This window comes from Halichoeres trimaculatus, unplaced genomic scaffold (assembly GCF_033239565.1).
Source record: "Halichoeres trimaculatus isolate MK-OKI-2021-1 unplaced genomic scaffold, fHalTri1.1 fHalTri1_scaffold_9, whole genome shotgun sequence".
Taxonomy (NCBI): domain Eukaryota; kingdom Metazoa; phylum Chordata; class Actinopteri; order Labriformes; family Labridae; genus Halichoeres; species Halichoeres trimaculatus.
Genome location: NW_027437188.1, coordinates 11,833,201 through 11,859,567, shown reverse-complemented (window position 1 = coordinate 11,859,567; position 26,367 = coordinate 11,833,201). Strand labels below are relative to the sequence as shown.

At 40.8% G+C, this 26,367-nt stretch overlaps 1 protein-coding gene across 3 annotated transcripts in view; it reads left to right on the top strand.

Annotated features, from left to right (window-relative positions):
* bcas3 (BCAS3 microtubule associated cell migration factor) overlaps positions 1–26,367 on the top strand; it is a 410,031-nt gene that overhangs the window by 46,267 nt on the left and 337,397 nt on the right. For all 3 annotated transcript variants that reach the window (XM_074679630.1, XM_074679629.1, XM_074679631.1), the window contains exons 12-13: positions 3,042–3,212; positions 8,708–8,801. In XM_074679630.1, the coding sequence (XP_074535731.1) occupies positions 3,042–3,212; positions 8,708–8,801 (265 nt within the window). The remainder of the gene's footprint in view (positions 1–3,041; positions 3,213–8,707; positions 8,802–26,367) is intronic.

Here is a 26,367-nt window from a genome sequence, read left to right as displayed (position 1 = left end):
GCTGCGCTTCACCCCAGGGTGTACGCCTGAGAACAACCATGCACATAAATGAGGCTGTAATTTGTTTAGATGGCGACATCAGCTGTGTGTGAGTGAGTGTGTGTGTGTGTGTGTGTGTGTGTGTGTGTGTGTGTGTGTGTGTGTGTGTGTGTGTGTGTGTGTGTGTGTGTGTGTTTTGTCATCCATCAGACATGATCTGCCTCTAAACCCCCTCCTCCAGCACCGACAGATCAATAGCCCCTGTTTGGACTACCACTAAGAACTCCACAACTGCAGTGATTAGAAAACACATTAGTGTTGATCAATTAGGAGCCAAACGCCTCTCTTAATAATTGATGGCTCTTCTGGCACGAACACACACACACACACACACATATGCAGGCGTCCTCAACAGCACGCAGGCTGCAGACACTGTTAGTGTGCCGGGCCAAGTGGCAAAGAGAGACAGTGGGTGATCCTCAGACCCAACAAACGCGAGGCGCCACGCTGTATTGACAGGGCCGCCTCGTCTGAATGCCTGATTAGGCTCTCCGGGGCCCCTTTGGCGCTTACACACACACATACACACACACACACACATACACAGTCACACACATTGGACTCCATTAGGCAAAGACAGTGTAGTAGGTGAGATAGACTCCACTTAAGCAGCACTATCCATTTCCCTCAATCGAGCCACAGAGGTGTGTTTGAGCCAGACACCCTGGCTGGACCTTAAGCGGACACAGAGGAGCCTCACACACACACACACACACACACACACACACACACACACACACACATGCACACATGCACATGTTCATAAGGGTGTCTCCTGCGGCTACAGTGCTACAAGTCATCAGCACTACCAGTTATCAGCAGGCATCAAGTGAACATGATGCACACACTCACAGAGTCAACGACACTGTCATGCGTACAAACACACACACACACACACACACACACACACACACACATATATATACTAGCAACACTTCTCTTTATCTGTTTTACCTGCATAAGATTTGAATCCTCTGTAATCTTTCACCTGTGCAGTTTAGGGTCACATTTATAGTACAACAATAGTTACCTGAAATTTGCTTAAATATCCATTAAGTCGTTTTTATGTGGATTTTCCGGGTTTTTCTGATACAGCCTTTAAATCAGCTGTAGCTATGTGGCAATATCAACTACACTGAAGCCCCTTGGAGTAATATAGTTTTAATTCTTAATTTAAAGCTTTTTTTAAAAACTGGTTGTAAATAGAGCTTCAAAATGCAAAACAAGAAACAGCAAGAGACAAAAATCAGAGTACATAACATTTTTCAAACTGTATGAAAAGTCAAGCGGGCTGTTCATCAGGTGATCTAATGTTTAAGACCAGAGCCTTCAAAAACTCAAAACAGAAATAAAAGTGTCAGAAAAAGAAGTAGCAGTCGTAAAAAATAAAGGCATGCTGGATGTGAGGTTGTAGGATGCTGGAGGGATCGTTGCTCCCTGTGGGGAAGATGGCTTCATGAAGGGCGTCCACTGTCTAGAACATTTAACATTTGTTTTTGTAAACTTCCTTTTCTGTTCATCCCAAAAAGTTCTCAGATCAGAATGGTTCAAAAGAGCGGTGTCTTCACCTGGAAGCTAATGGCAATTTGCTTGTTGTAACACTTGTAAAATAAACATAATGAACTTTGTGAAAATGATCTCAAACCTTAACAATTTAAGTAACTGAAACTCTAAAATATAGAAATCCTAAAAATCAGTATTTTGTCACTTTATATTCACACTTATAAATTAATTGACTGAATTGTAACTTTTTTTTGGTCCTTTTTCAGAAAATAAAGTAAAGTTGGGATGAGGAGTACCACAAATATGTAAAAACCAAAACATTTCTGAAGGATTTTGATTGTTATATTTAATGGTAAAGTCTAATTTTTAGAAGCTGGGACAGACAACCAATATTCTTTTTCTGGTGTTCGAGGTAGTTTGAACAAATCTTTTTAATCGTGTTTATAAAATGAGACCAATGTGCAGGACACTTTGCTTGACACAAAAATTTTAATACAGTAAATTTTATGGTGCATTTATACATTTTATTTCCTGGGTACTCAAATGGCACCGATGGTTTGGAATGGCCTCTAAACACTTTGTCATCTCTTTGCCTCTTACTAGTTTGACTGAAAGTTAGGTTAAGTTGGCAATGCCAGTTTGGTGACTGCTCATGAACAGCTTTTAAACTCTGCTCCAGGAACTTAACAGAGATATCACAGAGACCACATCCATTGATTAGACAGTTTATGAAAATAAAGCTTTAATAGAGAACACCTCAGGGCCAAATTTATCCTTAATTCATAACTTTAATAAGACTTGAGGTGCATCAGCTGCATTACACTCTTACTGTCAAATATGACGTGAGTCTGAATCATTGTAATTAATATTCACCAGTTGTTGGACTTCTGTTTGACTTAAACCACTCCAGCATATCCAGCTGCAACTGATGTTTGTCACATGCTTTGTGGATGTGGAAAATCAGAGATGTCCAACAAAACAAAGATGCTGTCCATCTGTGAAGTCCTTAAACACAACATGATACCAAAAAACAAGTTGTGTGAAGCATCTGTATCAATAGACTTTAGAGGCGAGCAGAAAGCCAAAACAATAAAGATCATTTGTCTAAATAAGCTCTAAATTTTCCTCACAGTAAATCAAGACTTTAACTGAACGACTGAGAGCTAATGTAAACAGGAGAAAAGGGTCGAACAAAACAGCTACCCACTGCTCAATGCTCTGTACTTGCTTCTGTACCAAGTGTTCAGATTTTAAAAATAAAAGAATCAAACTGTTAAATTTTAATCCAGATGTCTCACGCACACTCAGGCCCACACATTATACTATCAAATTAAGCCATGTATGACATGCAGCTTATGCAGCTCTGCCAGAACATTTCAGAATGACTAGCGCTCATATACCTTAGAGAACACACCTTTCCCCATACATACAGGATTTTATATATGAGGTAACACCACATTTGAAGCATGGATATAAAACAATATTTCTCCTCTTTCCAGACTCTGAAGACGGGCCTCACGATGGTGGGTAAAGTTGTCACCCAGCTGGCGGGCACCCTGCCAGCAGCCACTCCAGACGAGGAGGGCACACCTCACAGCGCCAGCCGCCGGAGCCCCCACAGTCCTGGTGTGGTCACGATCATTGACACACACAGTGTTGGAGAAGGACAGGTTAGTCAGCTGCTTCTTTGTTTGTGTTTATGATTTAATAATGCTTGATTTTTACGCGGTGGTTCAATTTTTAAAATGTTGTGTTCAACCTTTACAAACATCAATAAAGCATTAAGGCTGCTCAGACAGAGGAGTCATCGAAAACTCATCAAGAAATCAACCAGAACTCTTTTAGTCTGCTCACTGCAGCTGAGTTAACGTTGGTTCATTCATTGTTGTTCATCTGAGCACAAACGCCACATCTTCCTCTGTTAGGACTGAACAAATCTTAGGACAAACAAGATTTCCATAAACTTGTCAGCCTTTCCTCTGTTGTTTAGGCAAACCACAAGGCTAAAACTTGTCTGAGTACACATTAGCGTGAACTGTACCACTTCCCCAGGTGTTTGCTTTCCTGTCTTTACCCCTAAATGTTTACATTTCCTCCAGACTGGGCCCTCTATATGCATCATACACATAAACACACACTGGAGCTGGAATTGGCTCTGATTTGTCCCTGGCTCGTTTCCTCTCTGGGTTGTAGTAAACCAGGTAAATATATCTTTGGCCTCTGCGGCTTGTTTGGAAGCAGGAAAGTCTCCAAGGTTGGCTTTTTCCCCCCGCTCTCCGTGGCTTGGACACACTCTGTCTCATTCACCTAAATTTGCAGAAGTCAGTGAAAGGTGTGACTTAGATTTGCTGCACATTTAAAGCTCTCAGCTGCAGCTCTGTGTGTCTGAGCTGCAGCTCCGGTAGGTGAGACGCTCTGTAAACAGTCAGCTGTTGGTCTGTAACCTCACATAAAGCTCAAGGCTGAGCGAGTGTACCACATGTCAAGTAAGGTCTCAACATTTCATTTAGACTTTTTATGAGAGATTCAGGAGGCAAGTGAAGAGTTTCCAGACACATTTCTTTTCCATTTATTGCACAGGACAGTTCTGACAGTAACTCGATGGTACAAATTATGAAAATGATAATTATAGTAGTGATGAATTAGATGTGCTAGAATTAAAAGAATTAGGCTACTTAGATTTGAATGTGTCTTTACTGTTTACTTGCCTATTAAAGTTGAAAATGATATCCAAGAATACACAACTTTTGGATTCTTTTGAATAAGAAGTTTATTTAGATACGATTACTGGAGTTACCCCTTCTAGATTTGGGCTAAACTACATGTAGAATGGACAGCGTGGCTCCACCTTTTATCATTATACAGTCCTCAGTTGTCCCACAGTAGAGAATCTGTGGAGCCACGTGACAAAAAAAACTTTTTTTGTTTTTGTCTTTTGAGGGTCTAATCTCTTTTTGGCTCTACTCTCCAATGTATTTACTATTCCCCCCAAAATTATGGAAGAACAGTAGTTGTCAATCATTGGGAAACGTGATGTCAAACCCTGTTTTGACGTCTAACTAGGGTGGAAGAAAAAAAATCGAAAATCATGATTTTTTTTGTCATTTATCTTTAATTCAAATTCTTCATTACAGTCTTTGTTAATTAAATGCAGTGGAAAAAAGTTACCACTTTTCTTCAGCAGAGGGTGAAATGTTTCTATTTGTCTCACATGCAGGGCTTGACATTAACACCTGCCAACCCGCCAAATGCGGGTGAAATTCAGCTGTAGCGGATAACACCGACACTCCTACTAGCCACTTTGGCAGGTGGTTGAATTATTTAATTGTAGTCTTCTGAAACAGCATCTGAAATACTAAACCCATTGCAATATGAAACTACGACACTACAACTCCCATGAGCACTGCCTGCACACAGTGTTTGCTCATTGGACGAGCTCGTCTCGAGCCTCCGTCTTGGACAGCCTGACAGCTCCCGGTGTTTAGCTCCTGATAACTTCACTCACGTCTTTTTTTCGCTCTCTATTGTAAAGGGGTTTAAGTCACAGACTAGCGCCAAAACTCCTGTAACTTTTTAAAAGTGAGGACGTTCATCGGTTGGAGCTCATTTAAACTCACACTGCACCGATCTCAACAGCAACACTCACCTAGAGTAGGGGAGGAGGAGGAGGAGAGGAGAAGACGCGGAGAAAAGAGAAACTGGTCTCAGATACAAGGAGCTGTAGGAACAATATTTAAACCTCCTAATGTACAAACCTTTATCAAAGTTATATGGAAAAAAGTTCACCCTGGAAATACTGTAAACAAACCAAATCATTCTAAATAAATGAAACTTATGGTCCAGTGTGACTTAAAGCCCATCTGCTGTTTTCGTCTTCATGACACATTTTTTTTCTTTTGATTGATACGACTTAAAAAAATGTACAATTATACTACGAAGTGACATAGTCCAGAAAATATGGTACTTAGTTTATTACTGAAAAGTTACTGTTGTAAACAAATGTCTGAGCAGACATTTTTTCTTGCTAGTTTTTCAGTTTAGTTTTTATCTTTTCAACTAACCTTCAAGCATAAAAAATTTCATTCAATGTAATTATAAACTCCTCCTTTAATTAATTTGTATTAATTGTCTGCATATTCTCATATTAAAGGAGCACAACAGTTTTAGAACTTAATACCTGATAATGGGGTTAAACATTTATGCAGTCTTGATTTAAGTGTAAACAGAGGTCATTTACATTTCAAAAAGGTTATAAATCTAGTTCAAGTAAACTTTAGCATGTTTTTGTCTGCTTTCATCATATTAAATGTAATTATCAAACAACAAAACTGTGGTTGGTGAAAATGCTGAGTGGCTAGTAACTCTGGAAAACCACTAGCCACAGTGGCTGGTGAGCCAAAATGTTAACGTCAAGCCCTGTTCACGTGATGTGCATTTTATGGGAAAATATGGCTCCTGATGTAGTCTATAGACATTATCATCATTTAACTTTTTCACATGGTCTGGAGTTAAAAAGAAAACTAAAAACCACAAAAATATTAAATATCAAAGAATCTCAATTTAAATCAGATTGGCACCCCAAAAATCATAACAGAATCGGAATCATGAGAATAGCATATTGTCCCGGCCCTACTATCAACAATGAAAAGAAACTTCTCAGAAAAAAAGAGGACTTGAACACATCCCATCTTCATACCATCACATTTTTTTACAGTCAGTGGTCCACCTGACTCAATAAAGGCTGGTACACTGTATTCCCTGCACCTATTGACTCTGTGGTAAAAATGTTTAATGTCTGTCTCAGGCTGGTTTCAGGGTGCTGTTGATATGGATGAGGAGCTACTGTACCCCAAACATCTGTCCAGGTGTAGACAGGGTCTGCTCACCTGTTGTGTGCTTCACAATCAGTTCACTTTTAATGATCCTTTTCCTAGGTATTCATTTGTATGAAGCCGCACCCCTTTTAACAACAATAATAGTTGCATGTTTTAGCCAAATTTTACCCAATCTTAGTAATTCACGCTTTATTTTTATTATTATTATTTTTTCCGAATATAGCGTTATATGTTATAATTAAACCCCAAACTAATGTAAATAAAGCTTTTTCTTGTTAAATAATTGCCTCAAAGGTAAGGAGTTATTTAGGTGTCTAAAGAATTATAAAAAAGAAAGGCGCAATAAAAAAAAACACATTAAAATGATTAATGTAAGATAAAAGGTGTTAGTGAGTTATTATTTTCTGTCCTTTATGTCTTCTATTAATCATTCAGGATGTTTTTAGAGTCAATTGTGATAGTATGTTTTATTTTAGTCATATTTTTTCATTATAAACTCAGTGTTTAAAATTTGCCATTTAAGGGGCTTTAAAAGGGGAAGTTTTTGGACTTGACCTTTTTTTTGGTTGATTTTTCTTGTCCTTTTTGCTTCACATAGAGGACAGAGGGAAATGAAATAGCAGGATTAACATGTTGGCAAAGTGCTGCTGGTTGGAATCAGGACTCTAACCTCTGTATTTGATGCATGTGATTTCACACTAAGCAGTGCTCACATAGGTACAGATACCTGTACACAAGAAGTGTAGTTACCTGCATGGTCATAGTTTGAAGCAGGCCAGTTTCCTCTAACAGGATCTCTTCTTTAGATCGAAGGAAACGCCAAACGTTCCTCTCCCCTTAACTCTCCTTCTCCACTGCACACCATGATTAATCACAGAGCAGTAGCTGTCACATTTTTAATGAGGTGTGTTAGCAAACACAGTACAGTATGTCAGAGATGTAGTCAACACACAGGTCACACACACACACACACACACACACTCACTTCCCTCTCCTCCTCTGTGGCTGTAGCCGCCCTGTAGCCAGCGTGTGTTGTCTTATAAGCTGGACCTAAGCCTTCAGAAGCAGGCCTGCACTCTGTCACCAGCCGACACGCTGTAACCCAACACTGGCTGTAAACACTCACTGGGCTGGCCAGAGGAGAGCTGGGAGTGTAGGGGAGAAATGAGAGAGGAAGAGGAGAAATGAGAGAGGAAGAGGAGAGTGGGAGGGAGGGGATCTCATTGGTGTGATTTTTGGAGAAATAGGAACAGACAGTGGTACAGCAGAGGTGAGTTCCTGTGTCAGTTATGTCGTAGTTCAGGATATTTTTCTCTCTTTCAGGCTTTGAAAGTTCTTCTTTGGAGTCACACACACACATACACACACTCTGCCCTGTGTCGCTGCCTCTGTCCTCTGGTGTACACTTCTGTTTCAAAAGGCTCCAGCAGGATTCCCTCACTGAACAACATCGTCTGCCTGCAGCGCAATAAAAGTGATCTGCTTCATGTCACCAGCCTCTTTCTTTCTCTGCCTCTGCTCTCCGTCTTTCTTCCTCTGCTTGTTTTCTTGCTTGTAGTGTGAGATGGAGTCCTTTAGCTTTTAGAGACTGTTTCCTGTTTCTCCCTGACGTCATTATATGTCCTCTCTCCATCTCACATAAAGTGGTCTAATATCTGGACTTCTATCCAGTCTCTTATTGTGACTGAAGGCGTTTTCAGCCGGCTCCTGTCTCCTCTCAGCCCTCGTTGGTTGTGTCTTGACAGTAGACTTCATGTTAAGATTTAGGAGGAGTCTTTATTCATGCAAAGTGAGTCATTTTCTTAGCAGAGTTTTAGAAGTAGAGATAAATTTGACACCAGTTTACAGGAAAACTTGCTGTCATGGGGTGTCTTTAAAGCCACATGTGAAAAGCCACATTATTGTCAAAGTGTCCATACTTTTGTCTCTGTTGTTGGATTACATCCTTTTTAAACCCGTCTCTATACAGCACTAAAGAAATATAGGTCAGGTTTGGATGAATCATGTTTTCCTCCATACAGCACTGAAAGAGTGTTTGTCTCTGTCAGGTAATATGCTAATTATTTTCTATCCACAAGAGGGCAATAACACACTCAGAAAGCAGTTAAAGTTGCAGCTTTGTGACTGCGGGCTGATGTCAAAGAACTGTGCTGAGTGTGGTGATGATATCAGACCAAAACCAAAATGTGCAGAGAAATCCTTCAGAGGGGGAAAGTCCCGCTCTGGGTTCAATGTTCTCATTGTTAGAAAATGATTTGAAGTTTCTTCCTTTGTGTGTGTGTGTGCGTGTGTGTGTGTATGTGTGGTGTGTGTGTGTATATATACTCCAGGTCTTGGTGAGTGAAGACTCGGACGGAGAGGGAGTGGTGGCTCACTTCCCAGCTCATGACAAACCCATATCCTGCATGCAATTCAACCCCAGTGGTAAGACACACACACACACACACACACACACACACACACACACACACACACACACACACACACACACACACACACACACACACACACACACATTATTTTTTAAGGAGGGAGCTCGAGCTCGGGGAGTTTGGAAGGCTAAGAAAGCAGGAGGGAGATTAAACTTCCATTCAAGTGTAACATGGTGTGTGTTTAGCTCACATGTGGCCTCCTCATCTTGTCTCTGAGGCAGGGCTGGACCAGCCAACTCATCCTGATGTATTCAGAGTGTGTGTGAGTGTGTGTGTGTGAGTGTGTGTGTTCATTTTATACACAGCCAACATGTGTTTAGCCAGACGTAAGCCTTTACACCAACCTCAAGACATCAGCAGCACATGCAGGTCAGGCGATGGATCCCAAACAGTGAATGGGGAACATGTGTAACCATTCTCAAACCACAGGATGATATTAACCCACACAGTTAATCTCTGAGCAGGCTGAAAAACAATAATAAAGGGTAGTGCTTAATTTATAAGTCGTTCAAGAAGCTCTATTATCCATTAGTGTCTTTCCTTTAAAACAAAGAGCCTGATCCTTTCATTTAGACACTTCTTCACGTCTGCTCTCCCGACATCTCCTGGGGATTTTGCGCTCTTTCCCTCACAGTAAGGAGTCTGACGTGTTATGTGGCTGGGACAGCTCGTCATCAGGCAGGACATGACATCAGAAGCTTCCAGTAAAAGTAGCAGTAATGTTTGAGACCTGATGGCAGATGTCCTAAAAGGAACCAACATGAAGAAAACAGTATTTACATTTATATTCAAGTAACATAAGGTTTTACAGAAATCTTCCTTATTCTCGTCTTAAAATGACTCGTCATCCTCAACCTCTGATGTTTGCTTTTATCCCATCACAAGGGATGTCCCGATCAACTTTTTTTTGCTCCCGATCCGATTCCAATTTTTTTATTTAGAGTATCTGCCGATCCCGATATTTCCCGATCCAATCTTTCAGCAATGCATTAGGAAAAAAGAAAAGAAAAAAAAACTCCTGCAAGTTGTCCTTTGAGTTTTTTTTTATTTTATTTGAATGAAGGTATCATTCTAGCCAACATAGATATAGCTTTTTTTCTCCACTTAGTGCAGCATTGGATCAACAAAATAAAAATAAAGCTCCTCAGCGGTGCACCACAAGATAACCTTGTATGTGTGTGACAATAAGGTTGCAATTTCTTGTTTGCAATATCGTTGTACTTGTTATAATGACAAATAAAGTTATATTCTAAAATGAATGATGATGTTCTATCATACACATTTTAATTAAAAACAAGAACTAAGGCCCCAGGCTTTCTCCGATTCTGTCTTCCCCGATCTCCAATCGTTAAAAAATGCCCAGATCCCAATCCGATCCCGATCACGTGATCGGATCGGGACATCCCTACCCATCACATGTCTTTTATTCTAAACCCTAACTAACTTCTGTTTTAATCTTGGAACCCAGGACTGGGTATGCGAATAATTGCGAGCGATCTACTTTTTATATATTCTGAAGCAGTGTTTCATGCACTTTTCCCAAACGAGTGAATAAAAAGAATAAATTCCAAGTTCACACCAGTGGCATGATGTAAAAGCCATTTTCCTCGGACACTTACCGGTGAATTTTCCCAAATATGTATGTCGCTTTTTTCTCATATTAGCTCACCCTGACTTTAGGGTGACATATTACTAAGGTTGGTGCAAAGTGAATACCGTTTGGGTGAAGTTGGGGATAAAAAAAAAATCTGTTTGTTTTCACACATGTAGCTCACCTTTTAAAGATTTTAGTTTTGTACCAGCTTGAATGCAGTTAGTGTAGGACAGCTTATTTCCAAACATGGAGGCCCTTGCATTTAACTGCTGCCAAAGATAATCGAAAGCACTTATACCAAACATCCTTATCCTGCAGTTCAACTTTTTTGCAAAATTCCTCTTTCCAGCTTCGAATGCTGCTAGCTTTCAGCTTCATGTTCTGTGATATTTTTTGAAATTTTCTAAAAGTAAGAAGAGGAAAATTTGAAGAAGGAACATCTCTTCTAAAAAGACAAAGGATATCATTCTTACACACCCAGTTCATGCTTTCAGTCAGGCTAGTCTGAAACCAACCTAAGACGGATTGAAAAGGCTTAAATCTTTTCCCTTAGAATAAGAAAATGCCTCCTTTAGTTTAGTCTGTTACTTGGTGGATGTTTCATAAAGAAAGTTGCAGATACAAATCCACAAATCCATTTCTTTTTAGGAAATGTTGTTTTTGAGATACATTTTAAGCATGTAAACTTCTATGTGTGAGTTTTTCTTCATCTGAAGGTTAACAATTTGTTTGCAGAACCTCCCCATTATCTGTTTTCGAGTAAATGAAAGTCAAAGTCAGACTTTTTTCCGTTGGCATGTGATGATATGAAACTTGGCACGTTCTCCTCACTTTGTTACGTTCATCACAACACAAGGAAAACATAACTGAAACCTATTCATAAACACCAGATCTGGGCTTTAATTCCTTCTCAACGCATAATTTTCCCCTGGCGTCTCCTCTCCTCTTTCTTAACATCTCTGACCTCCACCCCGAAAAGTACAGGACAGTAGATGCTTTGTAAGTGCGACCAGGCAACACTTAGTCCTGTTCTTTCCTGAGGTGTGTGTGTGATGTGTGTGCATGTGCAGTTAATAAAGGAGCTGCTGAGAGATGGCTTTCACCCCCTGACCTCCAAGCCCCCAACAATCCCTCACTTACCTCGACTCATGACTCAACTCAGCAGCTCGGTCTGAGCAGCAACGGGATGAGATCGCAGACAGACGGACAGACAGACTTTGACTTCTCCCAGCGTCACCTCGACAGAAGTCACACATGACATGGATAAGTTCAGAACAACTAATGGAAAAAAAACTGTGCAAGAAGAGGAATGAAGTGAACAGAAATGTCAAGCTCAGGTTCAGCTGCAGCATCCCTCATGTACTGGTTCAGTTTGTTAATCTCCAGAGGTTTAAGCATGCAGACAAAACACCAAAACACCCGAGAATGAGAAAAGCCATACTACCGTAATTTGACTCTAGATGGCATAATAATTGTGCAATACTCTAAAAATTAAAAACTCTGATCAAACATTCAACAAACCTACGGGTAGAGGCCAAAGCAAAGCTAAAAGGACCTCTCCATCTAATGCTCTTTTTCTTAAAATTGTGCGAATCTTTGCTCCTTTGTTTTCATTTAAGTCATTTCATCAGGCTAAGTTTTGACTGCTTACTCCTCAGCGCACAAAGCCGTACACGTGGCAGGGTCCTGGTGCATGCTGAGTCAGCACGCCGACAGAATCCCCTGTGACCTCTTCCACCGTCAGTTTCAAACTTCCAAAAACACTTTTAATCTTTCTGACTCATTTACTGTGAGCCCGATCTTTTGGGATAATAAATGTTTAAATTACAACTGAAAACAGCCCCGGAGGTTGAGCCAGAAAACACAGATTTTCCCCTTTTTTCGGCACAGTTGAGGCGTGAAATAAGATTACGATGAATCTTCAAACAAGCAAAGAAACTCCTTTTTCAACCTCTGTCTTTCATCACTGTTTATTCTTTTATTCATATTCATTTCTAAGCAGCCTGCGATGAGGCGTCCTGTAATTACAGGCTTCTTGATTTGATCAGAACCCAGATCCTGAGTGACTGCTCGGTTGGTCTGGCTCTGGATGAACTCTTTCCAGGAGTCAGAGTATATTTTACAGCGCTGCCTTCCCGGCCCTCCTGAGACTCCCTTCACAGCGGTCAAGCTCCGCATGGCAGAGAGGCGAGAGATGGACTTAGCAGGAAACAATGATATGACTGGAGAGCCTGGAAAGCCCAGAAGTCTTGGCTGGGAAGAGTTATGTAAGTTACCCCAGTGGCTTGTGTGTGTTGGACGCTCTTCAGAGGGTGGACCGGTGGCCGCCAGTCCTCGGTGTGGCGGCTGGCTCTGCGCGGCGCTTCGGTGGATCTGTGGATCTATTCCTAGTGGTGTAATTAGAGGGACGCAGATGAAGTGCAGTGGCGAAGCGCTCTCTTTAACAGCTGCAATGTGTGTGTGCTTGTTTTCTTTCGCGTCTCGTCCTCTTCACTCGTCCTTAACGATCCTTGACTTGATTATTAGGTACGATGCCAAGGTCAAAATACACTCATGTTTTGATGGCAGAGATATTGTCCAACATCTCCGTCTGGCACTAGATGGAGTGATTGACCCAGCAACTGTACAAGTCACCACCCTTTACTCTTTGTTCTCTCTTTCTCTAAAGTCATGCTCAGCCTACACATACGGAGGGATAACTTCCAGCTCCAGCATTTAAAACATGACGGCTTCTGGAAATAACTAAATAAATATATGAGGATCTAGGTAGTTTTGAAAACTTTTTTGATGGAGCTGAATTGTGCAGTTTAAGAAATTTTTACTTTTGTTTGGAAAAATCTTCAAGTTTTTGGGACTTGCAACACCTATTTCTTCACATATTATTAGCAAGATTATCAATGAATGAACTGAAAAAAAAATCAGATTCATTCCCCGCATACATAATTGCATCTTTATGATGTGAATTAACCAAGTTTGGCTCATCTTCAATCTGAACTCTCACAGGTGTAAGCTTGTTTTGTTTTACTTTATATACAAGTCTCTTTAGATCCTTTTGGCATTAATCCATCTTAACAACTTTGCTGAATCTTTTCAGCATCGAATAGGCTCGTGAATTAATGGTTCAAACCCATGTAAAAAACCTGAGTCAGTCTTTTTACATCATGCAGCTTGTACTTTGACCATGAACCAGTCATATTTACTTTATTAAGCTGGATGAGGATTCGGGTTTACCTCTGCCGTTTTCTGTGAAGGATCTCTTTCTCTTCCTCCTTCAGTCTCATAAAAGCAGGCAACTCTACCTCTGAATCAGGATGAATCTCTGAGCAGCCGTCTAAATGATCTGAATATGGAAGTCTTGAATCCTCGATCAAAGCCACAAGTAATGGCAGATGAATCAAGTCTGAATCCCTCCCCACTCGGAACTGTCCCATAAACCATATCCCTGCTTTAGTAACAGGCCGGTCTAATGAATAGCCTGGCCCGTGGAGCCTGACCATTGAGGCAGCTGTGCTGTGAAGGCAGCTCTCCATGGTGTAATAACTCCGTCTTTGCGTCTTACTGATGTGTGAAAGAAACCAGGCCGTCGCCGAAAAACCCTGGACCCACACGCACATGTTGAACACGAGGGGAATTCCCACACACAAACAGCTTTACTTGGCCACACATTTATAGCCACACATTTAGCACGGATTGAGTTGTGTCTTCACACCAAGATAGTAATTAGCACTCACAGCAGCTCTGATGTGATTTACAGCAGCTGCTCGGCACGGCTCCCTGCATCACTTTTTCCTTCTCTCATGATTTGGCCGCACATCAGTCGGGTTGTTCTTCAGACTCTGAGTTTATCTAGTAGCATTAAAACTTAGGGGAACATTTCCAGTATCATAACACCAGAGGATTCAGAGACAGCCTTACCTAAATACAGGTGTGGTACCTGAGCTGTGGTTGAAAAGACCTTCAAGTAAGCAGTCCTGCTGTGTCCTTTTTTTTCCAGACATAGAGAAAAGGTGGGAGTGAGAATATCTTACAGGTGTAACATGGTTTTCTGGCCAACACGGTATAAAATTTTGTTTTATTTGCTGTCAAGTCCACAATTATTGATTGACCAATCAGAATCAAGTTCTTTACACAGCCAAGCAGTAAGAAATAATAACTTAATGTCAAAGACTTATTTGGACCCATTTAAAGGGTTTTTGTTCCCTTTTGACAAACATTTAGTGCAAACACTTCCTTGTTTTATGTGATACCAGTTCACAGAGCCAGTGGTTTTGGCATCGTATACCTTTCTTCTCCTGTAGTGAACATTGGTAACCAAGAGCACATTAAACAGAAACTCAAATCAACTCCCCTGCATCACCACAAACATGACCCCTTATGGCAGTCGTAAAACAAAAATGTTGATAAATGAATAAATACAAATTAAATGTCTAAGCACTAAACAGAAATGCTTGTGCAAACTCTCTTAAGTCCATCCACAATCTTAACTAGTCCAGAGCTCTGATGTTCACGTCATCACCAGAACCCTCCCCTAGTAGCTGATCTGGTTTCTGGTCAAATACTGCATTGAATCAATATCCTCTTTACCCCCTTTAAACTCCTGCACAATATTTAGGCCCACCTGCACTTTCAGCATCCCTGAAACTCTCTCACTAGACATCTGCATCAGTGACTCTGACCAGTTTCAAATCTCATCCCAAAACAGAACTTTTTAATCCGTTATTTGCACTTTGTTCCACATTAGTCTGATCACACAAATCCGCCACATTTTGATTTCATACACTTATCCATTTCTATCAATCTACTGTTACATAATTGATAGTTAAAACTCTATCTTGCAAGATAACCTTAAATATGTTGAAAAGTGCCTCAGAATGAGTTGTACTGTATCTCCATACACTGCCCTGCCAAAAAATGTCGACACCAAAACGGTCACACACTCTAATATTTCGTTGGACTGTCTTTAGCTTTGATGACGGCACGCATTCGCTGTGACATTGTTTTGATAAGCTTCTGCAATGTCACAAGATTTATTTCCATCCAGTGCAGCATTAACTTTTCTCCGAGATCTTCATTGATGGTGGTAGAGTCTGACCACTGTGTAAAGCCTTCTCCAGCACATCCCAAAGATTCTCAATGGATTCTCAAGGTCTGGACTCTGTGGGGGCCAATCCATTCACAGTTTGAGCCCAGGTGAATCCTGGCATTGTCATCTTGGAATATAGCCGTGCCATCAGGGAAGAAAGAATCCATCGATGGAATAACCTGGTCATTCAGTATACTCAGGTAGTCAGCTGACCTCATTCTTTGAGCACAGACTGTTGCTGAACCTAGACCTGACCAACTGCAGCAACCTCAAATCATAGCACTGCCCCCACAGGCTTGGACAGTTGGCTCTAGGCATGATGGGTGATCACTTCATCTGCCTCTCTTCTTACCCGGATGGCCCATCACTCTGGAACAGGGTCAGCCTGGACTCATCAGTGTACATGGCCTTCTTCCATTGCTCCAGAGTTGCTCCCTAGCAAATTGAAGCCTTTTTCTTGATAGACTCACTGGTTTCTGACTGACAGCGGTCAGACTCTACCATCATCAATGCAAGATCTTAATGAAAAATTAATGCTGCACTGGATGGAAATAAATCTTGTGACATTGCAGAAGCTCATCCAAACAATGCCACAGTGAACGTGTGCTGTATTCAAAGCTAAAGGCGATCCAACAGAATATTAGAGTGTGTGAACTTTTTCTCTGCTGGCGACTTTTTTTGATCAGGCAGTGAATATTTTCAACGATTTACAATGATTTAGAAACATGATGTAAGTGTTCACTTTCTAAAACCCAATAACACACCAAACTGTCTGCAATTACTTGACCAATCACGTCACTTTCTTTCCAGTGATACTGAAACAGTTTTGGGTCTTAACTTTCAGTCACAAGGTTAACAAAGACAAATGAAACCTTTCAGTCACGGCTGGTGTGAGGTCTTTGGAGTCTGACGGTATGAGTTTAATCAGGGAGTGTCAGTTTGAAATCCTCTCCTGTATCAGATGGAGCTTATTAACTTGTTTAGGCCTCGCCCTGGTGTTGAAACGTGGCACTGGGAAAACTTTAAAGCACTCCAACTTCTGCTTAAATTAAAAACGGAATATCTCAGCAGTGGTGTCAGGGGAAGTCCCAACACAGAGGTCTACAAAGATGTATCTGATAGTTTCTACAAGGTAAACTAGCTTTGACCAGAAGTTATTGCTATTTCTCTTCAGTTCTCTGTACCATGTTACTCTGATTCATAATATATACTTAACCTCTGAAATAAAAGAGATTTGAAATGTTAGCAAACAAGCAGTGAAAACCTCAGAACATAAAATCAAGGCCTAAAGGAGAGCTGATCTGTCCACTCTCATGTGGAAATAAGTTGTTCAGATCATTTTCAGGTTTGTAGTGAAACCTGGTCAGGATGAAGCTTCAGGAGGCAAGAAACACATCAGTTGTGTTAAAAATACCACCTTAAATCTGGGAACAGGAGTGAGGTGTTTCTGTTCCAGAGCTGAGATGAGTAAGTGGGTCAGCCGGTGACCATGACTCAGGGTCTCTGGAAAGCTAAGATCAAAGAGTATCACCCGGTCTCCCCCCGATGCCTGACACTCACCAACACCCCAGACACCTCAGCAGTGTGGAGTCATTCACAGCCCACACGGTGCGGTAACACACAGGTCGTTTGTAACTGCTGCTCGGTATGTGTGTAGGCGGGCGGCTCGGTGGGGAAGTTGCTAAGAGTCTTGTTCTCATGGTTTGTTTGTGCTGGCTGCAGAGTTCACTGAAAGGGGCAAGAGGGGTGTGGGACCTCGCCTGGAAACCTTTGATTTAGAGAGTTTCCTATTTTTGATTTGAAAGAAAGGGAGATCCCTTGAATGGAATGAAAACTTACACCGAAGGTGACTTTTTGTCTTGAGCTTTTTCTACCTCTTTTTTTATCCCATAACATCACATCCATTTTTTTAACCTGTCTCAATTCAGCTGCCCCACTGCTTCTGTAAAAACCCTGCTGTTGTATTTGCATCAAGCTGCCCACCAGCAGCAGCGGACATTATTTAGCCTAAATAATGTCTCGGCTACTGTCGTCATCTTTTTACCTGAATCAGGTGGGTCCTTGTACTTTGTTGAGATATGCTGTATCTTTGGCTTCCCTTGCTAGTTTGTTGGTTGCATAAAGGTTGCTGTTTTGAAGTGTGAAAGTCAGCTTATTCATCTGGTCAGTTTGCAGTCCAAGCAAAGTCCCCTTGGGCTTGGGTGTGGTGGTCCCCCGTCATATATCATTTGCCAACAAGACTGTGAGGCACTTACGCTTCTCCTATTGGCTGTAAGCAAACAGCAAGACAGGCTGTCTAGATTTAGCTGTTGAAAACTTGGACTAAAATAGGGGTGGGAAAAAAAATTGAAAATCGAAATCAGGATTCTTTTGTTTGACAATATCATGATCGGGATTCTTTGTCAAAAAAATGATTTTTTTTTTTTTTTTTCAAATTCTTCATTTCAGTCTTTGTTTGAAAACTGGACTGGAAAAAAGTTAACAGTTTTCTCTAGCAAAGTAATATTTCTCTCTGACTCAGGTGATTTCCATTTTATGGGAAAATATGGCTCCTGATATAGTCTGTAGACATTGTCATCATCATTTAACTTTTTCACATGGTCTGGTGTTAAAAAACAAACTAAAAATTGCAAAAATCGTAAAGATCAAAGAATCACAATTTAAATGTAATCTACACCTCAAAAATCAAATTGTGAGCATAGCATATTGTCCCGGCCCTAGACTGGAGCTGGGATATTTTTTGGAATTAATTGAAATGTAAAGAGGCTTTTGAGGTGAATTTGTTGTTATCATGTTATTTCTACACAGTCAGTAAAAATAACTCTGCCTCTAGAACAGTCACTTTGATAGCCAAAGTTAACATCTTCTGAAGTGAAAATCAAACATTGCTTTTGCGAAACTCAAATTTTGTTTCCGATGTCAATCTAGCACTGGTTCTAAACTTTAACCTGACTTTTCTAACCTCTGTTAGCTGTCCAAAATTAGCGTATAACAAGTTAGTTAAGGTTTAGCAGGTGTTAACTTTATGTATGATAGCAGCAATATGAGATCATGTCTTTTCACACCATGGAAGGGTTTTAAAACCATCATGGCACTTTTTTCCTTCATTAATCTGTTATCTCTTCAGGGCTTAAAATCAGTGTCTTGCATGGAAACAAATCAAATGCATACACTTAAAGATCAGATACTTGGACCTTTATCTTAACACAGGCCAAAGGTCTGACTGCAATCAAAACATTTGGATTTGGGACTTTTAATCTCCTCCACACAATACATATCTTCACAATCTGGACAGTTCATGTGGAGATATTCTGCCAGGCTCCAAAACACAAGATTAAATGGATTAACAGATCAACATCCTTATCTCCAGACGTTAGAGGGATGAAATAATGAAATTAAAGGCATACTTGTTTTTGTCATCCTTTGAGAGACAGACCAGTGTCTGTTGCTGTCATGACTGGCAGACCCTGCAGCTACTCCGCCTGCAAGTCAAGTTTTCAGCTGACGTCTCGGCTCCAGACTCACCACTGTTAGATAGTTCAAGGGAATATTAAGCTGACAGGGAGCTCCACATGTTGTGTTTGCATGTGTTAGGAGTAACTTTAGAGAGAGAGCTTTAATTAAAAAAAAAAAGGATTGTCACACTCCTTCTTAGTTATTCCCTTTTGTGTCACTGGACAATCAGAGCTCTGTAAAGTTTTACCTATGACCAGCAGCTGTGAATGTGTAAAAGGATTTGATTAGTTAACAGAAGTGAACGGGACTGTGAGAAATCCTAAAGAGACCGTGAAAACACAAGGAGCTTACCTCTGCAGCCTCACTGTCTGCCTGTTTGCTCAGAAAGGGGATTAAGTGCTGATCACAGTCCCAAATTCTTTTTCAGGAGATTGTAGACGGGAGCAATTTGTTTTGGGGCTTTTTAAACATGGCATCAAAAGAGGCCTGGTGTTAAAGTTCGCTGTAAGCTGCTGTGAGAACATGTTTATGCTAGGATGGAAAACCACAGAAAGAAAACAAAGTAAAAGCATTAGGATTCTCTGGGAATCTGGATTAGAGGCAGTAAATTGGGGCTGCGGATTTGGTGGATAAAGTCTTTCAGGTAAAGTCATGACTTCTTCAGCATTCCCATTCATCCTGTGTGTTACACTCTGAAAATAAGCCCCCCTCTTCTCCTCTTTGAAACAATTCCATCAGGAAGTGTGCAAATATGTAAATGCTCCATAAAAACAGACTTAAGTAGTGTGTTTTTCACTTAAGGTGATGAAAGAAAAAGCCTGGAGCTCTGCCTCTAGAACAGTCACGCTTTGTGAACTTGACCGCTACGCTGCCTGCCCCTTGTGTGTGTCGGTGTGACTTTAAAGCCAGGCGAGGTATACCCTGCTAAAGGGGCCGGCGTTCCAGCATAGTAATATCAAACTAATGGCCACCACAAACACACCTTTTTTTTCATGTCTATTAATATCTGAGTGCTCACAGGTGGTCTGCCTGTGGAGCGCATAGAAAAACAGAACCGTTGGTTTCAGCCCGCTGTACATCCAATGAACCGTGAGGGCCTTTCCCCCACTTCTCCTCTGTTGTTTTCTCTGTTTTTCTTTCTGCCTTTGGTCCCTTATTCCCACTCTGTTCCCCTTTGCCCTCCCTCCCTGCCTGTCCTTTTCTTATTCTGTACAATGATGTATGGATGAGGTTCTGGGTGGTGTGACATAAAAAGTGATGCAGTGGACTTGGATGGGATACTATATAAGGTATAATCATTGACACAGTACTTTACAGTGTGATCCAAAATACAATACAATACAACAATACAAAGATACACATTAAAAAACAATATGATACAACACGATGTGATACGACACAATGAAACATGGTACAACTCAGCAGGAAACAACATGATCCAGTGCCATGTGATACAGACATTCAGAATTCATGTGATAGGATACTATATTCCTCATCATTGTTTGCAAGAAGTAATGGCTGTGGGTGCATTTCGGCAACAGAATCACTGTGAAGTACCATGGTTAGTAAGGCTATGCAGGGGAGTTATCCCCCAAAAAACAAAATTTTACCCAAACAACTAGGGCCTTTTGATTTCTCTATTCATGGAATTGCACACTTGGCCAATAGAAACAAAGTCTTCAGCATGAGGAGAAAGAAAATTTCTCTGGGGAAATGGGTTGAGTAATGGCAGAAACCTCACAATACGATACACATCACAACACTTGAGTCAGGATACGATAACATCACGGTCACAATGTTGTGATATATTGCGTTATTCTACCCGGTTGACTACTTGATTAAAAACAACTTTTAGTTTAATGTGTTTGAAATAATGAAAGTCAGAGTTTCCTACATTCACTTAAATTGAAAACATAACGCGTACCAAGTGTGTCACTTATACTTCTGTTACATTAAACTAATGCTGCAAAGTAATTGTCAATTTGGAGACATGGTCAGTTGGTGAAATGATAAATGTAACTTAGTGTAACCAATGTTACACATAAAAAAAAAATCGTATTTTAAGCAAAACGTGACTATAATTATTATTTTATCAGTCTACTACTCTGCAAAAATTAAATTTAAAATGATTTTAAACTAACTGACCCAAAAATAGAAAGAAATCATTGATGGCTACAGCATCAAAACCCACATCATCAAGTTTAGAAATAAAATATTTTAAATAAACTTTGAGAATGTATTTATTATACAGTTTATGGGCAACATACAACGGAGTAGCTCTTCTACTGCAGTGGAGGTGCAGAAGACATACTTCCAACTCACCTAAAATTTGATTATTTTTTTTAACAAAAGTATTGATACTAAGAGTTGAAATATCAATATTTTATCACAGGTATGGCGATATATTGCCATACTGATAGTTTTTTTCACACCACTTCACAAGACAGGTGAAGCCTGTAAAAAACTTGATGCTACTCGTGCTTCTGGTTGAAGATGCTCCAAAGACCCACCGTGCTTTAGCAGCAACACTTTGCCACAGCAAATCCAAAAGCCATGTGAAAACAACAAAAAACATAGTCCTGCCACTTAATACTAGCCAGACCAACCCGCACTGAAAAACATGCATTGCTGCTATGACAGCATTGTAATATTTTGACTTGAAATACTAGGCAAAACTATGCAGGGATGTATTGCATCAATAAATTTTGGATGTTTTGCATTTCATTAACTGACATTTTATTCACTGACACAAAAAACACACTCAATGGTGGTAAAATAAGTCTAACAGGTAAAGATACAGGTAAAGGCACGGAGACTTCTCCCTTTGACAACACTTTGACAGCACTGTCAGCTATGTTATGTTGCTGTGGAAAGAAAAGCAGTAGGATCTTGGAAAAAATGCATTAGGTTTTTGTTTTATTATCTATAGTTGATATTTCCAAGGATTGATTAAGAGGAAAACACTCATAACTTGCATCCCTAGTTAAGTTTGAAATACAGGGCACGACATCGGCCTGACCATTAACAGATTTTTGATACACCCCTCTATGCTACTATCTGATTTGTGTGTGCAAAAAAAAAAAAAAGGATATCATCCAAACCTAAATGGAGTCTAAATAAGTCAGTAAGAAATTATAGTGTCAGGTTGATAATTTGTGAAATAGATGTGTAATTTTCTGCTGTCTCTCTGTCTCTGCCGTTTAAGACGGGGTTGACTTTGGCTTGTTAGCATCTAACTTACCCTGAGGTCTTCTCTGCTGCCCACTGGAAATAAAATGCTCATAAATTAGTGAGGCGATTTAGTGGTGAGAGGATTAGTAGGGCGTTTTCCTCCTTCCTTCAATTAGCACTGCAGCCACAATTGCACTGAAAACACATACCTATTAATCAATTACTCCAGTATTATAACCATCGGATTATTTTCGAGACTGGAGGCCAAACCATCGTTTCTCAGCTTAGGGAAAATTCACTGAAAACAACAGGTGAGGATGAAAGTGTTTGGCTTTATTGGATGGGATCTTGGGAGAAACAGGGGACACAAACACGTTGGGTGAATCTGTGCCGTGGATGCTCAGCACATGTGTCAGGATACAGACAACAAACAAAGACTCTTTCCACCCAGCCCTGGAGTCAAGTCTCCATCTTACGATGGATGCTCTTTCATTTGAGTGTTTGACTCATTTGCTCTGAAGTTTATTCATCCTGAAGCCATCTGAGTCCCCCAAGTGCTCCATCTTCTCAGCTTCATGCCTTCCACATGGACATAATTTGAGATTTTCCTGATTTTCAAAGCTGTTTATGAGCCTAGTGTTGTTAATTAAAAAGTGGACGAGTTTTGTTGTGGCCTCCTGTGTTGCCAAGCAGAAAAATCACCGCCCTCTTTGTTGTTCTCCACATTTTTCCCTCTTTCTTCTCTCCCTCTCTCTTACACTCCCGTGTCCCATCTGCCTTTGTCAAGAATAAAGCTAGCCTGACCACTTTGTAAATGAAACATCCTCACTGTATTAATGGAACAGAGCAGATGTTTTCTGTTTGGGTGGTCAGAGATGGGACGGTAAAGCCTGCAGCAAAACAAAACAAAAGATTTTTGGTGGAGAAAAAAAAACAGACAGCAATAGCAGATATTTATGGAAATGATTATATCACTTCCCTCATGTCCCATAAGGGCGCATGTCTCGCACACATGGCAAATTAGAGGTCATCCCTTCCAGTTTAGCGCACGTCTAAGTGTGTGTGCCAGCGATTTTGGTACTAAAACATCGTAAATAACACTGTAACCTCTGGGACGAGGTGTTATAAATAGGACGTGTCAAACCCTGCTCCAGCCAGCCTCTGGTTTCCCCGAAACCCTCTCTTTTCACCCGCCGAGCAGCTCAGCTACTTTTTAATTTGGCCTTCCCGCGGGCTAACCAACTGACGCCTCACGGCGAGGGCCTCTGTATTTCAACAAGGCCACAAAAACCCCCAGTCCTCCGGCGCTGCAGCTCTTCAGCCTCTCTGAGCCGTTACTTTTTTGGAGCCCAGACTTTACCATCAGCAAAGAGAAACGCTGGGCCGGCCAGAGTGCGGCGGCCAAGAAGTCTCATCTGTCAGAAAACCCAGGGGCCAGACTCTCCAGCCACGAGTGGGCGGGGTCCGACCAAAACAGAGAGAAGAGGAAGAAAGGAAGAAAGAGCAGAGTGTTGGGGAGAGAGGGTTCGAGAGTTAGAGGAAGCTCCCAGATAAACAGACCGCAGCGCCTCAACTCCTAATCACCCTGCGCTTCCGTTTCCAGACTCTATAATTAGAAGGGCCCCGTCCCTTTTTTCTCTCTATTCCCAGTTGACGCAAATGCTTCTTGTGGCTTGGCACCTCGTTTGGGGCGTGGGTTTTCAAGAGTTTACAGGCCCTGGGCCTTAGCTCTATGGCTTTCTGGTCGCTCTGATACAGCATGAATAGCTAACCACTGTCTTAATGCACACTTCACTTCTTTCCTCCCTCCACCTCCGATAATTTGCATGACCCCATCGCACATCCACTCCTCCCCTCTTTGGCCACTTTGTCATCTGCAGATTGAATCCTTCTTTAGCCAAACACAGCCTGACAAGAAGAAATCTTTTAACTCTGAGTGAATGTGCTAAAACTCAAGGCACACTTCCTTTTTTCTCTCTGGATGAGGAGTGTTTTCCATCTCTCCTCGCACGTGTTGCTGAATTCTTTTAATCTCTTGCCATTTCAATCTCCTCTTTTCACATTTGACATGCCACCCAATAAAGCCAGCCACTAATTAAAACCTACTGCAGCCTCCACATAAAGCAATCCAAGAAGAAGAAGTAGTAGGAAAATGACTAATTACTTTAATATCAGTGATGTCTGTTAGTGGTGGAGAAGAAGGACTCTGTTTTTAAAGCTCAGTATCAGCGATGCTTGGCTAACATTTTGAGTTACGACCTAATCTCTGGGTTTGTTTGTAACATCTCAAAGGCTGCTGGGGAAGGGTTTTGGGTTGCGCTTGAAAAGCAGAGTGGCTTTTTTTTTCCCTAACCGAGCCAGTTTAGATCTGGGTTTGTTCTGGTGTGGTTTGTTGAGCATGTTGTTTATGGTGAGGGCCTATACTTTCTGCAGTTTGACGAGCTTCAAATAAAACGCGACCAAATGACTGGGCCTGTCAGAGGGAGTTACACTTGTGCTGAGCTGTGGTGCATCTTGGTACACACACACACACCAACCAGTAAGCGTCCAGTGATGTATGAAAACATAGATTCTCTCTTTTACAGACACTCATCATGTTGTCTATCGTCGGAGTTGCACACGACTGCAGCCCTGCTTTTAACCAGACTGAGCCGTCATGGGAGGGAAGACTGCGTTTTATGACGACGGCTAACGATAGCTGGCTTCGTTTTAATATGCTGGTGTGTTTGTTTTAAAGACACAGTTGCTCTGGAGGGACGTCTAACATGAATCCGGCACAGTTGGAAGTGTTGGCTACCTCTATGTGAAATTAAAATATGTTTTCCAGTAACTGTTCAGAAAATGTATTCAGAAAAGACAGAGTTTCTCTTTTGACTCCGGAAAGAGTTTTTTTCAGGTATGACAGCAAACAGTTGATGAAACTTTTTTGAGCATAGAAGTGTTTCTTCTCAAAGAGTGATATCAGGACAAGAGGAAAAGACCCTTGAATATATAACTAATGAAATATTATTTTAGACAATTGTTATTTCTCTTTGTTCAAGACAGCTGCACATTATTAGGATGTATAAATGAACAATTTAACATTATAAAGTCAACTTTTGATCACCTGAAACTCTTCAGACATCCATGTCATGGATTCGGGCATTGAATTGCCTTAATGGTTAAAAACTAAGTAACTCACTATAGGGCTGAACGATTTTAAGAAAAGATTGAATTGCGATTTTTCTGGCAGATATTGTGATTTCAATTCGATTCACAATTTTCTTCAAATCAAGCTTTGAAATATTCACATGTAGGGCTGAACGATTTTGGGAAAAGATCTAATTTTTCTGGCAGATATTGCAATTCACGATTTTTTAATCATCAATAGTGATGATAAATAATCTGTTTTCATCAACTTCTACTCCTAAACAGAAGCTTTGTGTTGTTGACCTGCTTACCAGCACTTTCAACATATAGATTGTCTACAAATTTATAAAACAGAATGTGTATAATACTTGACACAACAGATCCTGAGTCAGTCAGGAGCGCTGCAAAAAATTGCTGCTTTGGCGATCCCAAAATTGCATTGTCTAAAATTGCGATTTCGATACGAAAACGATAAATTGTTCAGCCCTAACTCACTAAGTTGGTCAAACAAGTCATTGCAATTTTACGCTTCAAATTGTGGCCATAAATCATTTCTAAGCTATAGTGCAACCAACCTAGTCGGGGCTGCAGAAGCCAGGGCTTCTAGCTCTGCTACTGTTAGCCACACTCAGTAAACCAATCTGATATTACAGTATTTATGGATTATTGGATTAATTGTGCACATTTCTGCCTTTTGCGGCAGCTCTTGCTTCTTTGTCCATTTCTTGTAATTTTTTTAATCTCTTTTCAACTCTTTTTCGTCATTTTTGCATTTGGAGTGGATCATTGCTTTGTGTGGATCATTTTTGGTTGTAGACACCAAATTGGTTGTGTCTTTGGTGATATTTTTACTATTTTTTGCTCCTGTGTTTGTCTGGAGATCCTACATGTAACCACGGCCACATTGTTTACATGTGAAATCAGCTGTTAGCAGCCTGTTGCATGTCAATGCTAACTGGTGCAAGGCCCAGTGTTTCCCCATAAGGTGTAGAGAAGGAGGTGAGAATGACGTGCTGGTTCTCAGGTGTGAGCTAAGAAGTGACATCGACCTGTCCTTCCATCCATCGTTATTGGGAACGTAAGATCTATCTCCAATAAGATGAACAAGCTAGCTGAGCTAACTCA